The 17,607-nt window shown below is 44.0% G+C and overlaps 1 protein-coding gene across 1 annotated transcript in view; it reads right to left on the bottom strand.

Annotated features, from left to right (window-relative positions):
* Nucleotides 1-17,607, bottom strand: part of ptprq (protein tyrosine phosphatase receptor type Q) — a 247,980-nt gene that overhangs the window by 106,090 nt on the left and 124,283 nt on the right. Inside the window, exons 27-31 of the mRNA XM_038781370.1 lie at nt 13,807-14,350; nt 13,172-13,333; nt 12,895-13,074; nt 11,323-11,430; nt 3,251-3,532 (exon numbers count right to left, since the gene is read on the bottom strand). Of these exons, the coding sequence (XP_038637298.1) occupies nt 3,251-3,532; nt 11,323-11,430; nt 12,895-13,074; nt 13,172-13,333; nt 13,807-14,350 (1,276 nt within the window). The remainder of the gene's footprint in view (nt 1-3,250; nt 3,533-11,322; nt 11,431-12,894; nt 13,075-13,171; nt 13,334-13,806; nt 14,351-17,607) is intronic.

The raw sequence follows: 17,607 nt of genomic DNA, 5'->3' as shown, positions 1-17,607 counted from the left end.
TGTGGGCATTGGGAAGGGCGCCAGAAGGCCTGCGGTCAATGTCAAGAAGCATGAAGCAGTCCAGCAACAACTTGGCCCAAAGCTTGGAGTTCATCCTTTCCAGCGAGCAATTGGTGGTCAATTCCATAAGCACACTTGTTGACTCAACCATGATGTATTATTATTTGCTGGTGAACATCTTAGTTTCCATTGCAGCACAAGCAGTTTCCACCAGCTGCCAGAGTGCTGAAATACTGAAGCCATGCTGGTCAGCTTGCTGCAATGGAAGCTCACGATGCTGCTGGTTTATGACTGTCAATTACAGTGTATATAAACGAACCGGCAGGTTGTCATCGCACCCCAGCAATCTGCACTCCAAATGATTTGCAGGATTGCTGAGGCATCGGTCTGGGGGAATGGTCTGGCTCCGTGGAGCACAGGCCTGTTGTCCTCCTGTAGAATGACAATATTCGTCCTCCCAACCTTGACGGTTCACTTGTGCCCTTGCTGTTGTCCATCAGCCAGTCAGACCAGACTGCTGCTGCTCACATGCTGAGATGGTGCAATCTACAGCCGTGCCTTCTGGGCCCAGAGTTGCTCAAGATCATCCGTCAATGCCATCTGCAACCACCGCCACTGAAAGTCAGCAGCCTTCCACCAGTCGTTCTGCAGCCACTGGGGTAGAATTATGTAGGAACACTAAGGCAGGCAAATGGAACATGGACTCAGAAATGTACACGGGTGAATAGTTGATTCTTCTATGAGGAATTATTTCATTTTAAAGTTTGGTTTTGTTTATTGTCTGGTGGCTTTTATTTTTGCCTTGTAACAAAGTGGATGATACGATTGTCAATGTCAGAGGAAAGTATGGTCACTTTGGTAAATGAGTAGTCGGAGTTACAGCTATTGGTACCACGCTTGGGTATGTTCTTCACATTCACCGCTGCCAGAATAGGGTCATCTTATTTAATTCCTTCTTCCCTCCAGCTCCTCCTCTTCCTTCTCTGATCATAAGCTGCTTGCTGTGTAACTGGTAGAAAGTCCTGTCCCCTCCTGATGATGAGGCTATGCAGCAGGTAGCAGACCATCACAACCCTTGACACCTGCTCTGCCAAGCGCCGAATGACTGTTCAAGAGCAGTCCAGGAAATGGAAGGATGCCAATGATCAGTTGCATCACATTCTGTGTGTCACCAGGGCACACATTGGTTGCACACACTGGGAGGGTGGTGGGGCCCCGAAGATCGGGGCAATTCTGCCTCCAAGAGCTGCTGCCAGTCAAAGGGCTGCCACTGTACAGTCTCAGCAGCGCCATTAGCTCAGAGGATGCAAAGGTGGATGCCGCTCTCGCTCTTGAGTCAAGGGTCATCGGGGCCAATCAGGTAGGTCCCATCAAGGGGTAGTAGGGAGGGTTGTTGCTACCTGGGGGTCACACAGCAGCCGATCTGGGGGGCCCTCGACCGGGCTCGCAGTGAGGCTGCCAGGCTTTGCAAGGCAGTCTCCCCATGTGGCACTCGCCGCTGATAATATTCCAATGGTGCTGGAAAGAGGCCATTAACGGCCACTTAAGTGGTGTGATTGAACTCTGGGTGAAAGAACCATTTGGGGTGAAAATTCCATGGTGGTGGGAAGGTGATAAGTAATCTCCTCCCCACATTTCCTTTAGCTCAGTGGCTAGACAGCTGGTTTGTAATGCAGAACAAGGCCAGCAGCGCAGGTTCAATTCCTGTACCGACTGAGAATTCTGAATTCTCCCTGTGTACCCGAACAGGCACCAGAATGTGGCGACGAGGGGCTTTTCACAGTAACTTCATTGTGTTGTTAACGTAAGCCGACTGTGACAATAAAAAGATTACTATTATTTATTATTTAATTTAAGGCTCACCCGCCTTGCTGCCATTCCAAGGGGGCTGGTAAAATCTAACCTATTGTTTCTCGTTGATGCCCAAGTTGGAGAATTGGTCCTTGAAAGCCATGAGCTCTCCCTGCTCTTCATCCCTCTTCCAGCAGCTTGGCCTGTTCTGCAAAACCTCTATTGATTCTCCAAGTGATACTTTATTCCAAGGGGAATACCTGATAGTGCATTCCATGTCTGGGAGCAACATGTCTGTGCTTGAAGTCTTCCACCACTGACACACCAACCCATGTAGACTTTAGTAAATTGAAAATCTACAGACAGTGCCATTTGTGGAATCGAAGCTACAGCCAGAGGAAATCGACCAGCAACTAACCTGAAGCAGTTGATGATGTGTTTAAATAGTGCAGGGTGGGGGCAGCAGGTCTTTCTTGCTGCTGAATGTGTATTCAGCTGTGTGATGTTGAGAGAAGGCAGTTGCTGGTGCGTTGAGTTTCAAAACGGTAGGACTGGTGTCAAATCATTGATGTCATGATCTGCCTGCTCTGCATACTACTGGCAGCCGTTCACTGCCTGCACACTAATGACCATACCATACCATTTATCTCATTTCCAGTAAGAATCCTTGCACCTCACACAGTTTCTTCAAAGTTGAAACTTTAAGCCCAAGAGCACAACATATTTAACTATCAATTCTGTTCATATGTAACTTTAAGCGTCCCTTCTAAAGTGTATAGAAAGCTGGATATTAATTTCTGTCACAACCTTGCTATTTAACTCACATAGTTCTAAAGTCATACTCAGAATGTAATTGGTTTAATTTCCATTTTTAAATACTGTGTTAGCAACAATAATAATCCAGTGCTGGGAAAATTTGAGAAGATTAGAGAGACACATGAATGTCTTATGGTTTGAACAGAGTGGGAGACATTCCAAAAGTTTACAACATAGAATAATGTAATGCCATTGGTATTTGATGGTGGGTTCCATGAAACTGCTACTTTAGTGGAACTAATGCACTTATAGGTCACATTAAAAGGGCGGACTAGTAGGAGCTGTAAAAGAAAAACGAGAAAAAAAGTTGGAACATTTAAACTGGATGGATTTTCAGGAGAATATGTGGCCAGTTTATTGTTAACCCTTTGCCCTCACTACAAGTGGATAGACCGGTCCCATTAAAATGAATAGTATTCGGGTGAAAACAGCTCTCCTGGTTGAGCAAATGGTTAAAAGGACGTATCAACTTCCACTGCAGATGGCTTTTTATTAGATCAGAATTGTAACCCAGCTGCAGAAAAGATGCATGATGTATTGAGCAAGAGCTCTGCTTTTCCATTTTCTCTGTTACAGCAGTGCCCTTCCATTTCATTTGTACGGCGTAAATCTAAATTCTTAAGTGTCACAGGACAGTACTTACCACCTTGCTTTGTCATCAAAGGCACAGTTGGAGAGGTCTGATGCCCATTCCCGTACTTGGTATAGGCTTTAACAGAGATGTTATAAGGAGAAAATTTCTGTAGGTTTTCTAGATAAATGTGTGTTTGTGAACTGTTCACGTTGAAGGAATCAGTGTAATTGGTGTAAGTGATTTCGTAGTAGAGAATAATTCCATTAGGTTTCTCTGGAGGTGACCAGCTCAAGTACGCAGATGTTTCAGTCACATTTCTGAAGGTTAGGCTTTCAGGAGGTGTTTCCGGTTCTGAAAGGTACGGCAAAGAACATACATTTGTTTACTCTGATTATTTTGGAAATATTTGTAATACTGAATAATAAAGGTTTAAATTGAATTGGTGTACTCCCAAACTAATGTAAATACAAAAGAAAAAAATCCAAGCACGGTGCCTGGAAGAAATGCTAAATTTTAAGTAGCTGCGCATAAAATCCCAATTCTGGTTGTAAACTTCTCTTGATCATGTATGGCTCAATCTTTCAAATTTCACCTCTCAAGTCAAGAGCAATGGCAAATGACAGGTATGAGGAGGAAAGTCTCCAAAAGTAAATTATTTTCCTTTTCATTCATTTTTCTTTACCTTGGACATTTTTATTTTTGTGCTTATCAAACGGAAAGGTGACTTTCCGAGCAAAATGTTCCCGCTTTTGAATTGCAGTATCAATGTCAACTTATCCCAGCTCCAGTATAGTGCAGATTCGTTGAAATCTATCGCTCGATCTATTCTGCCCAAATGTATCTTAATTTGAGCTTCAGAAAAATATTTCATAGAACAATGAGACATTTTAATTCCAACACCAGACATATATAGAAAATAGGAGCAGGAGGAGGCCATTCGGCCCTTCAAGCCTGCTCCATCATTCATTATGACCATGGCTGATATTCAAGTTCAATACCCTGATCCAGCCTTCCCCCCATATCTATTGATCCCTTTAGCCCCAAGAGCTCTATCTAATTCCTTCTTGAAATCACACAATGTTTTGGCCTCAACCACTTTCTGTGGTAGTGAATTCCAACAGATTCACTACTCTCTCGGTGAAGAAATTTCTCCTCAGTTCAGCCCTAAAAGGTTTGCCCCTTATCCTCAAACTATGACCCCTAGTTCTGGACTCCCCATCATCGGGAACATTCTTTCTAAATCTACCCTGTCTAAGACTGTTCGGATTTTTTAAAAAATATTTTTATTCTCCTCCTTTTTCACATTTACTTCAAAATTTACAACAACAGATAATCAACACTAACAACAAATACAATGGCAATCTCCCAGCCTACAGTCCCCTTATCCAACCCACCCTCAAACAGCTCCCAACATTTTGATTACAAAACACCAATGAAAAAGAATCGTCAATAACTTATACATTCTAACCCCCCCCCCCCCCCTCCCCCCCCCCCCCCACCCCCGGTCCCAGCACCTCCCCCGTTAGAATTTTCTAAGTTTCTATGAGATCCCCACTCACTCTTCTAAACTCCAGTGAATATAATCCTAACCGACTTAGTCTCTCCTCATGTGACAGTCGCGCCATCCCAGGAATCATCCTGGTAAACCTTCGCTGCACTCCTTCCTCAGATAACAATACCAAAACTGCACACAGTACTCCAGGTCTCTTACTGGGAACAGCATATTGTTAAAAAGGAATGTAGGAAGAGGAGCAGGCCATTCAGCCCCTTGAGCCTGCTCCACCATTCACTGAGATCATACCTGATCTGTGGCCGAACTCCATATAGCTGCCTTTGGCCCATATCCCCTTAATTCCTTAGCTTAACAAAAAAAATCGATCTCAGATTTTAAATTAACAACTGATCTAGGATTAATTGCCTTTTGCGGAAGAGAGGTCCAAACCTCAAAATCCTTTGTGTTAGAGGTGCCTCCTAACATTCCTCTTGAATGGTCTGACCCTAATTTTTAGACTATGACCCCTAGTTCTAGAATTTCCAAGCAGTGGAAATAGTTTAACTTTATCTACCCTCTCTTTTCCTGTTAGTTTTTTGAAGGCTTCAATCAGATCATCCCTTAAACTTTTAAATTCTAGAGAAAACATGCCTAATTTATATAATCTCTCCTTATAGCTTAACCCCTGGAGTCTAGGTATTATTGTTGTAAACCTACTTTACACTCCCTCCAAGGTCAAAATATCCTTCCTAAGATCTGCTCACAAGTACTCCAGGTCGGGTCTAACCAGAGTTTTGTAAAGCTGCAGCATAACTTCTGCATCCCTATACTCACTTCAATCCTCTAGATATAAAGGCCAAAATTCCACAGGCCTTTTGAATACTTTCTGCACTTGTTCATGGCATTAGAATTTAGAAAGTTTAATGCACAAAAATGCACTGTTAAAATACACTTTAAATAATGGATACTTGCACTCTGATTAAGAGACAGTTTGAGGCAAGGGATTGTGTGGCAAGTAACTCACCACCTGAGTCTACGAAGGCTGTCCACCATCTACAAAATATAAGTCAGGAGTGTAACAAAATATTCTTCTTATGGCTGGATGGGTGCAGCTCCAACAGCACTCAAGAAGCTCGACACCCTACAGAACAAAGCTGTCCACTTGATCAGCACCCTATTTACCATCTTAAACATCCACCACCGGCGCACAGTGGCAGCAGTGAGTATCATTTACAAGGTGCACTGCAGCAACTCGCCAAGCTCCTTTACATAAGCACAATTTCTAGCATAAAGAAAAAACACCCAACAGAGCCATGGAGACACCACTAACTGCAAGTTCCCCTCCAAGTCACATGCCATCTTTGTCTTGTAAATATATCACAACCCTTCACTGTCGTTGGGCCAAAATCCTACACCCACTAATAGCACTCGGGATGTACATACACCACAAGGACGGCAGTGGTTCAAGAAGGTGTCTCACCAGCTTCTTCTTGAAGGAACTTGGGGATGGGCAATAAACACTGGCTACTGGCTGCCAGTGGGATTGTCAAGTCCCACTAAAGTTAATAGCCATATGTGTTGCTCGCCAGCCACGCCACCAGGGCATCCACCAGCTGATGTCAGCCCATCTCTGCTGCTGGAAAACCCACCACGGGAGGGGGCGGGGGGGAGAGAAGTAGGGGGGAGGCGGGGGAAATCCCAGCCAGTGTGGTTTTGTTGTCAGTAAATGAAGACAACATCTGTAAATTAACCACTGACTTGCAATATAGAGATAGAACAAGATCACAATGAAATTATCAGAATGGGACTTGCTGCATTTGCTCTTGCAGATGTTGACATTTTGACATCAATCTTTTTATAGCTTGTTCTTTGATCGATCAACTTTGTTGAAATAGTTCATGTACTGGGTTTTTTTTGCAGAAGTCATACCAAACTTAGTAATAGAGATTGAACAATGTATTTTTTGTGTAAAAAAAAATGTTTGTTAGGTGGACCGAGAGCTGATGGGAAGAGGGTTAAGTTGCGTACAGACAATAACCAGAAGAGAGAAAGAGAGAACATGCCCAGAAAGTAGGCATAAATGATTCAAACCACACACACACTAGAACAGAGGACCGGTCAAACATGGTTTTAATGTTGCAGTCAGGATGTGGGCAGCTGTAATGCTGGGGCATAACTGGACCCTGATAGGACGGTGCCAATGCGAAAACGATATCACTGAAAATGTAGTATGCCGGCCCGACAGAAGGGTACAGGAACCGGATTTGCAGGAGGCTCAGGATTGCAATCAGAAGAGAGGATAGACTGATCAACTATCAAAGTGGGTTACAGAATAGGACAGTTCAACCACCCGATCTTGTCTGTCTCTCAAGAAATCAAGCAACCAAATTGTGAGTTTACATCAGCACATACTTGTGTCAATATTTAACATTGTTATCAATTTATAAGCTCAGGAATTTAGGTTAATAAAGGTGCGGTGTGTAACGCAAGTAAAATGTGCATTCAGCAAGTGTTTTTAAAACTTTTCTTCCCGGGAAAAAATTTTGCCAACCGGCAGACCTTTGTGATCTATGCCATGTTCGCTTCATTTTAATGTGAAAGAAGAGCCTACTTAGAACACAGAACATGCAGTGCAGAAGGAGGCCATTTGGCCCATCGGGTCTGCACCGACCCACTTAAGCTCTCACTTCCACCCTATCCCCGTAACCCAATAACCCCTCCTAACCTTTTTGGACATTAAGGGCAATTTATCATGGCCAAACCACCTAACCTGCAGGTCTTTGGACTGTGGGAGGAAACCAGAGCACCTGGTAGAAACACACGCAGACACGGGAAGAACGTGCAGACTCCGCACAGACAATGACCCAGCGGGGAATCGAACTTGGGACCCTGGCGCTGTGAAGCCACAGTGCTAACCACTGTGCTACCGTACTGCTTTATCCTCAAGATCTCACTTGAATCAGGTTCAAAGGAGGATAGGGCAATGCACATATTAGATGCGGACTACAACCAGTTCCTTGGTGCCACCTTCATCTTTATTAAAACAGAAACTCCAAACTCGAACATGAAGGTCGTTGTGAAGGGCAGCAGCAACAAAATGCATTTTTACTCAGCACTGGATATTCCTGGGAGATGCTACTCCGGAATGCTGACAGCCTCATATGCTTTTGGCATGTTTTTAATGTGATGTCATAAGTTAGCCACAGCAGCGTAGTCTCTTAATTTGGAGTCAGCTGTAAATTAATAATTGACTCTGGGGTCTCAACCACAAAAATAATTTTTCACCCACCACTTCTCTTTCAAAATCTTAAACTTTTCCTCTCATTTGCCAGTAATTCCCTGCATATAACACACATAGTCTTTGCATCCTTATTTGCAGTGGCATAATTGGGCAGCACGGTAGCATGGTGGTTAGCATAAATGCTTCACAGCTCCAGGGTCCCAGGTTCGATCCCCGGCTGGGTCACTGTCTGTGCGGAGTCTGCACGTCCTCCCCGTGTGTGCGTGGGTTTCCTCCGGGTGCTCCGGTTTCCTCCCACAGTCCAAAGATGTGCGGGTTAGGTGGATTGGCCATGCTAAATTGCCCGTAGTGTCCTAAAAAGTAAGGTTAAGGGGGGGGTTGTTGGGTTATGGGTATATGGTGGATACGTGGGTTTGAGTAGGGTGATCATGGCTCGGCACAACATCGAGGGCCAAAGGGCCTGTTCTGTGCAGTACTGTTCTATGTTCTATGTTCTAATTGACAAAAGCATACCTCAAGAAATCATCTTTATACAGCTTTGTTCCAGAGTTAAGTTTCTTATTTGTAGGCTGTTAACCAGAGGCCCTGGAGCTCTGTACAGAGCTAACACTAGCACCGCTCTGTCCTACCCTTAACTCTCCTGAACGGCTCTCGCCAGCAGATTCAGTTGTGAGACCCTGTCCAATAGGTACACTGCCTATTTGAGTCTCTGGCCGTCTCTTACTTTTAAGAAAGTAATCTATCTTCACAGTCCTCTTGCCAGCAGCTGGAAAATGGAAGCAGCTCTGCTCCGTGATTTGGTGCCAAAAGCATGTATATGGAGGGTGCTTGATGTCAAGTATACATGCAGGGCACGCGACGTGCTCTCTGCTGCCGCTTCTGGCCGGCAGACTGTGCACAACCTCATTTATTTTTATTTGAAAGATGGCAGCGGCGACCAGTCTCAATTTAAAAGCCGGTAGCAGCTATTGGGCTTCTCCCGCAATCGGGACCAGTGCGAGAACAACGTGACTGATCGCTCCGTGACCCTCCCGTCACACACCTTCGAGCTGCACTTTGAAAATCCCTGCACTAAGCCATTGATATCCAGAGTAGACCTCCAAACCACAAGGGTGAAGTAGTTGATCAAGGGAAGTGTTTCTTGAGCCATGTTGATGTATTTCTTGCAGCTTTCTGCGAAGGACTCAAGGAGCAGAAGGACCAGAATCCCAAAGCAGCCCAAGGACCCCATCAATCACCTGTGGGAATGTAGCAGCCCATGCTGCCTCAAGCTACCACCCCACCCAGAACTGCACTGAATGAAGCCATGCCACCCACATCCCTTTGTATAATCGGGGAGGCAAGCACATGTGCGGAGGCGCTGACTCCTCCAATAGATGGGAAGGTATATTTTTCTCGCTTTTCCAGATAGTTCACACACAAAGTATTCTTAAAAATGATGGATATCACAGGGGTGATATCATCCACATCGCTGTACAGTCTGTATAATAGTCTGCCTATAGATCACTCGTGTGTTTTTTCCCCCTACAGGTTCAATTGCAGGGTGGTGTGAAGCTCCAGTTTATAGGCCAGAGGACCAATTCGCTATTTGTGAAGCCACTGACGGCAGCTGTGTGGGGCTCTGACGTGCTCAGAGGCAGCTCCATAGATGGCCGTGTTTGCCCACATTTCATCACCAGTGGCACACAGCCAATAGCCGAGCCCGTAGTTTCACCCAGGAAGGTGTGTTGTCAAAGGTAATTATGTTCACAAGCTCTGTACCCTGAGATTGTATTCACTGATGTCACATATGCTTCTGTCTTTGCCTCGCTGGGATACAGCTGACCTGCAACTTTAATGGTTCAAATAAGCCAATGCTTATGTTTTCTCTCTTCTTTCCCATTTTCAGCAGGTTTCATTCATCATTTGCAGAATAAGGGCCAGAGTGAGGAAGAGGTCTCAAAAAACAAAATTCAACAGCTATATATCAGAGAAAATTAGGGATTTAAACTGAAAGGCAAAACCAAAATAAGCCTGTATAATATGTGCATGCGTTCCCTTCTGGAATTTTCAATTATTATTGTTGTTATTAAAGTTATTGTTGAACCTTCATTGTGTTTCTTTTCCCTGTGATTAATGTTGAATATTAATTTTGCATTTTCTCAATAGAAATTTCATATCTTTATACATACATTTTAGTCTGAATGCTTTGGATTTGTGTGGCCTTGTACACTGTTATTCAGAAAGTATGAATAAAGGGTGTGACCTGAAATATGCAGAAGAACAGTCTCTGGCCACAGCTTCTTCAGAATTGATCTCTAGTAAGGGTGGATATTGTGGGCTATGTGTGGGGTGCAGTGTATTATCTTGAGCCAAAATCTCATGCACTTTATCACTGTGAGGACCTGCTTCCATATTTCTCACTTCCTTTAAGGGCAATACGGTAACATAGTTGGTAGCACTGTTGCTTCACAGCTTCAGGGTCCCAGTTTTGATTCCTGGCTTGGGTCGCTGTCTGTGCGGAGTCTGCACATTCTCCCCGTGTCTGCGTGGGTTTCCTCCGGGTACTCCGGTTTCCTCCCACAAGTCTCAAAAGACATGCTGTTAGGTGAATTGGACATTCTGAATTCTCCCTCTGTGTACCCGAACAGGTGCCGGAATGTGGCGACTAGGGGCTTATCACAGTAACTTCATTCCAGTGTTAATGTAAGCCTACTTGTGACAAGAAATATTATTTTTATTTTTTTGTTCAACTGCAAATCTATGGAATAACTTGTTCTAACTGAGTATTTCCATCTTCAAGAATGTGCATTGGAATTATGAGGGGCATTATTGACATTTGAGTTAATACTCAAGTGTGCAGCAGCAATGAATGGGACAAATAATTGCATTAGAATGAAAATAAATGCAATAGCGTGCCAAATAAACTGGAAATATAACCAGCACAGAGCAACTATCTCACCAGTATTACAGGCGCTGTCAAGTGGCCCACTGGAACCATGAATGTCAGTTTCTACTCATGGGCTCTACTGAAACACCAGTTGCTAACACCATTTCCCAATTCAGAACCGGTTGCTTCTGGCACCAGTACCATGGGAATTTCCCTCTGGGCACCAATTGTCTTAAAATATTAATGCAAGGAAATGTTCTCAAATTTGATCAGTGTCTGATCAATCCCTGCTGTTAATATGCAAAAACAGACATCACATCAGAAACGTCAAGTTTGACTGTGCGGGTTTATAATATGAATGGCCTTTCATCTCCCATTCTCCTGGCTCATAGGTGAGCAATGGCCATACGGGTGAGGAAATGAAAGTGATGATAAAGAACGGTTTAGACAAATTTGTGGTAAGGACAGAACTGAGTAATTAATACGATAATGGGAATGATCAGAACCCGCGATTTGGTTCTGTACAAAATATTTCTTACCGTCTTCAAGAGTTCGCACAAAAATATCATCCTTTTCAGAGACTGAGCTTTCACCTACTGAGGTAGCTGCTGTTACCCTCATTTTATAATCTGTATATTTCTTCAAACCTACAAATGTAAAGAAAAACAGATGTTTCCGGATCTGTGCAAAAGCAATTAAATTGATTGTAATGACCTGAGTGTAAAGCTGAAGCGCATTGATTAAAACCATTCTCATGTGGTCCTCAAACCTACAGTTCCACCACTGGTCTGAGACTAGTAGCTGTACAATGTTATGTACAGCAGGTAAGTCCAGAGTTATACTGACTTGAGTCGTACACTCAATGCAGGAGAATGCTTTCACACCTGCATCCGCGCACAGAAATCTGCTGCACAAATAACATTTTTTTAGTGTTAGGAAACAGCAAGCAGTATAATCTCCTTTCTCAAAATATTAAATAAGACTACAGACCCTTATTTTTCAGGTCCCTGTGCTGTCAGCTGCAGGGTATTCGCGGACAGTCACAAATTTATGAAACACTGAAATAACTACATGGAAGCAAAACCTAACTTTATTTAAATAGGGGCTTAATGAACTCATGCCACATAGCTCTTCTATCTTCTCCCCAATGATCTGGATCAGGGATGGGCATTCCCGCAGAAATAAAGCTTACCACAGGATGAAGCTCCATATCATTACACCCTATTATGTCATCCCAGGGGACAAGCTACAATCCACTCATGTGTCAGAGAAATGACAACTTCTATTGAAGGGACAATATGTTCAATACTTTCTTCTGTGTAAAGGAGGAATTAACTGAACTGGACACACAGGTTTCAGCATACAACACACAAAGGCACTGTGGATTTTCATATCAATTGCACAGGCTTCGTCGAAACAAATAATCAGGCAATTTCTGACTATGAGGAACCAACTCATATTCATTAGTGAAAATCATCTGGGAAGTGTGGACATTCTATGAAAGTTAAAATGATGGATGAATGGCATCCAATGTTGCTGACCCCACAGAGATACACCCTAACAGAACATCTTCGGCCGGATACTCCAACATTTGTTTCATTTTCTTTGGCTGTCACTTCCCCAGCAAAAAAAAGTGTCCAACGCTTTGGGCACAATGAATGACTGTGTGTAAAAGGTCAATGAGCATGCACAATGTTTGAAACTGTACCTCCCAGAGGCCAGCGTTATGCTCAATGCCCCTCCCATGAAACATGTGGTACAATGATGATCACACTGACATTTGTGTTGCTCCCAGACCAAAATCCCCACTTTCATCCAGGTTTGAAATCTGGACACAACCCACCCTCCATGCATCTGATTTTTACTGGAGGGTGACCCCCAGCCCAAATCAGATCCCCTTCCTTCCTTTGATGCAAGCTCTAAATCCAAGCTTTCAAAATATTGGGCCATAGATCTCTTAAGTGCAGTCCCACGGGAGGTGCTTTTCAACCAGGTGTTTCGCCTTCAATAATTATTTTCACATTCTTCCTTTATCAATACTTCACAAACAGATTTAATTAGTTCCAAAAAGTAGCAAGGTGCTTAGCTTTATAGTTACATTACAAAAATACCTGTTAGAGTAATACTGTTGCTTGTTACAACTTCTTGAAATGCCTCATTTGTGCCTTTCTCCACACCATAGACAGTGTAATGAGTTATCACGCCATTAGGGAAAGCAGGTGGGTCCCATAATATCAGTAGAGAAGTAGAAGTGATATTTTTATAGGTTACATTCTGCACTGAACTTGGCACTAAAAATACCAAAGCAAAATGTTTAGTTAACTTTGAAGAATCTGAGACATCACCTTAATTTCTAAAACAAACATCATGGTTCCTTCAGTAACGTACCATATTGTCGAGTCTTAAAGGAAACATTGGTTGGTGGTCCTTCTCCAACAATAGTGAATGCTGACACTCTGACAATGTAGTCAGTATAAGGTACAAGTTCTTTTACAACATATGACAGCTGTTCTGATGTAGGGTCAATGACCTGCAGACTGCCTTCGTTCTCTGGATAAGATAGAAAAAGGAAAACTTCCTCTGACAATTCTCACAATTAGTAAAGTTCCTAGATATGTTAGTAGCAAACAAAATAAACTACTAAAGAGAAAGCAGAAAAGCAGCAGCAAGGTGCCAAGGTCAATAAATATTATTCACAAGTACTAGCATAGTTTAAAAAGTTTTTAATATCCCTTCATATTTGTTGAACAGGACCAACTGGCTTTAAATAGAAAAATAATGGTACGAATATAGGCTTGTTACAAGCAATGAGAATCATTCCAAAAAATATTTGTATTCTATAAATATGCTAGAGCTTTAATTTATTTTCTAAAGAGGAAATGTTGCTTTTGCTGTCACAACTTGCATTCTTTAGAAAATGCTTTGTGACTCTAAAGAGCAAGTGTATATACTAATTACATCACCATGTCACTGGGTCATCACCAGCTGTTACCACTACATAACTGCAGTTGTGACCTACTTACCTTCAGTGGTATTTTGAAGGCCATTAACTAGGAGCCTCCATAAAGGAGGGATGGGTGAAGATCCTCGAGCCCGGGAAATCCCACCTGCCTTGACAACTGCAGTAACTGATCTCTTAGACAACACCGATCTCGGCTTGAGAGTCATGCTGAGCGTAGTGTGAGATGCAAAGGACCCCAAGGAACTAGGGGCTGTTTGGTTAGTAAATGATTCAGTGAAGCCAGTGGCAGCTACTGAGTATGCAGTACTAGGCAGTGGTGTTTCAGAATACTGTATTGCAAGTGATGTTAGTTGATCAGGGACAGATGGAGCCAGGCTGTTTTCGTGAATCGTCGATATCTCAGGCAGTTCTGAGCTAACAGTCATCTGCACTTCAACTGATGAAAACGTTGAAGTCATTGCAGGCTCGACAGGTGAGGATTCGGAAAATAGCTCAGCAGAACCTTCATCCACGTCTGTAAATATTGCATCAGTTTCTGAAGTCACCGTAGTGGTTTCTGTAGCTAACGTACCAGGATTTACTGATTCAGTGGGGTTTTTCATTTCCTGGAACAAAAGAAAATAATCCTATCAATATCCATTTCAATAATTTCAAAAGAATCAAGTTAAATACTGCATTCCATTGCTGGTTCAGTCTCGTAATCGGAATACTAATTTCAATGTTAAGTTTAGCTCCTTCACCTTCCCCCAATTTATTAAATATATGACTATTTTGATTGTTGAATTGTACCTGCAATAGTGCTTTTATTTGACTTTTGTTTTAGGGCTCGATCTTCCGGCCATGCTGTGCCGGAAAAGCATCTCACTGCAGCACAATGTGGCCGGTGAAAGCCGGGAGATTCCGCTTCCGGGATCCACCCAGTTCGCAACGCCTCGCGAGATCAACGCAATCTCGCGAGACGTTGCTTGGAGAATCCCGCCCACAATGGGCAGGATCACGTTTTGGTAAATCTGCATATTAGAGTGAGGCAGTAAGCCTTACTCTAATGTGCAGATTCCCGAGGAACCTGAGGCTTTCGGATTCAGTCCCTTTGCCTCGGGGACCTCAGGCGAGCGCCGTTTGGTACTGGTCCCCACAAATGGGAACCACATGGAACAGCGCTCGTGGGGCTTCCCAAGGGGATCAGAGGCCCCCAGCTGCATGTCCTTTGGGCAGGGTGGTGCCCTGGCATTTTTGGTACCATCTGGGTATCCTGGCAATGCCAGCCTGGCACCATGGCACCACCACCTGGGTGCTGCACTGCCAAAGTGCCCAGGTGGCACTGCCATGGTGCCAAACTGGCATTTTTTGCATGTGCGTGATCAGGCTGGGGTTTCCCACTGTGGGTGTTGGGGGGTGTGAGTTTAAAAATGGCGTCATGATCTCTCACTACAATGAGCAGTTCCAGTGAGCAGAGCTCCCTCTTGCAAAACACAGGTCTGGCCGCAAATTTCTCGTTTAGGCCCCTTCGACATCAGGGGTAGCGTTGAATGGCCACATGTTTCCCGGCACTGCGAGTGTCGGGAAACACGCGGCTCAATGCGCTCGCTAGGAAACTTTGTTCCCTTTTGGGAAGATCGAGCCCTTAGATTCTATTGTCATTGTTTATTTTGCTTCCCTTGTCTCATTAATTTACACTGTTTAGCCTTAAATTCTGTTGCTATGGTTTAAAACCTCATGCTGAGATGCCTGTCACTGTTGCAAAAATCAACATAAAATTGCATCATTCACAATGTAATCCTAACAGTTTAAACACTGCATCACCTGAAAGTGGCCAAGGCAGCCATGTAAAAGATGGGGAAATACTGTGCAAATAAACATTGAATCAACTTATGTCAAGAAATCCAAACTGCCGGTGATGCACAAAGAGATCAAGAGGGCCCTTGCCCCTCCCATCACTGAAATTGCTCAGCTGAAGTCAGCAGATGGTGAAGTACTTACTGACAGGAGTGAACAGATGTCCTGCTGGGCTGAGCACTACTGTGAGCTGTGCTCCGGCGAGTCGGACATCTCCCTCCCCGCGCTTGACATTCTCCCACAGCTTCCTGTCATGGTTGAGTTAGATGAAGAAATCTCAGCACTTGAACTCGAGAAAGCCACAGACTGCCAAGCAAACAGAAGGACACCCCGAAAAGACAGAATCCTGGCTGAATCGAATAAGCATGGAAAATCCCATTTATTGCCGCTCATTGACGGTTCTCTTTCTCAGCTGGTAGGCTCTATTCCATAGAAGGTGCCAAACTCAATACACTGTGGAATAACACTGGTGCCAGTGGACACTGCAACACCTACAGTTTAGTGTCACGGGGAAGACTTTTGCTAGCGTCATATTTAAAAGACCCCACCCAGGGAGATCGGGTGCATCTTGAAGCACAGTGTGGTTTGCGTGCCAGTAGATATGCTGTGGACATGATCCACTCTAAGTGGCCAGGCAGATCGTTCCGTGCATGAAAAAACATAGGACATATGATAAATACACAGCAAGCTCTCCATATGGCAACTACAAGAGAAGTGCAGAGAATAGGGTATATTCCTTGATCTTACTTTCACGCACCTCACTAAGGCATTCAACACTGTCAGCAGAGCAGAACTATACAAGATTTTGGGAAGAGTGACTGTCCACCAAAGCTCCTCAGTCTCAAGTGAAGGCAAAAATACATCACATCCTGATCAGATAATTCCTTTATGCTGCCAATGTTGCACTAGGAAGAAGTCTTACAACACCAGGTTAAAGTCCAACATTTGTTTCAAACACTAGCTTTCGGAGCACTGCTCCTTCCTCAGGTGAAATGTTGCACTAGTCATCCAGATGGCAACTTAGCTTTGAAGACCTGTAGGCTATCTAACTCTCCCATGCATGTCACTCGTTCTTCCATCGTCATAGAACAAGGTCTTGTTTCTCTACCCCTGATCACATTCTATAACACCGCAAATTATGCTACCTCGATCAAGGGTGAAAAATGAGCTATCCCTTTATGCTGAGCTCGATACACGCATAGGGAAGGTAGCTACCACTGTTGGTTACCTCATGAAAAGCAGAAACCTAGGATTAAGCTGATGGCATATAAAATGTATTATAATAGTTTATAATGCAATGCATTATGAATATCTGGCAGGACAAAATCATGAGTATGGCAGAGCTTTCAACGGCAAAGTTCCCAAGTGCTGGCACTAATCAAACAGAGTTGGCAATGGTGGGTCAAGAACGTCCACAGGATGGAAGAGATTCACATACCCAGGCTGCTGGAGCTAATATAGTGCTCGAGGCTGTGCTTCAAGGATGCTTTCAGGCAGGATAGGAAAGCCTTGAACATCATCTATTGCTCCTGGGTGTCGCTAGCTGGTGAAAGGGGGAAATGGTGACACCTCCTGTGGGCTAATGTGCTGCTATGATGACCAATGGCTAGAGCAGCTTGACAAGAGGCACACCCACCGGAAAGAACAACACACAATGTTACCCAGCAACCACATGTGTGGTCCATGTGGCAGAACCTGCTTCTCAAGGATTGCCCTTTATCGCCATCAGTAAAGGAAAACACCATTAGATTGTTTTATTTGTGTCCATCATCTTTCATGAAAGGAAGGATGTCAACACATTACCCCCCCCCCCCCCACCCCCCATCAACATCAGCAACAACCAGTAGTTATAGAGCACCTCTAATGGACAAAAACTGTCTCAGTGTGCTTGGGTGGTACTGCCAAGGTACCAGGCTGGCAGTGCCAAGGTGCCCAGGTGGCATCAACAGTGCCAGAGTGTCACCCTGCCCAGATACCAGCCACCTGGGGGCCTCTGATCGCCTGGGAGACTCCCCCAAGTGCTGTT

Source organism: Scyliorhinus canicula, chromosome 20 (genome assembly GCF_902713615.1).
Source record: "Scyliorhinus canicula chromosome 20, sScyCan1.1, whole genome shotgun sequence".
NCBI lineage: Eukaryota > Metazoa > Chordata > Chondrichthyes > Carcharhiniformes > Scyliorhinidae > Scyliorhinus > Scyliorhinus canicula.
Note: the sequence above shows the minus strand (reverse complement) of the source record. Positions and strands in the feature narration are given on the sequence as shown.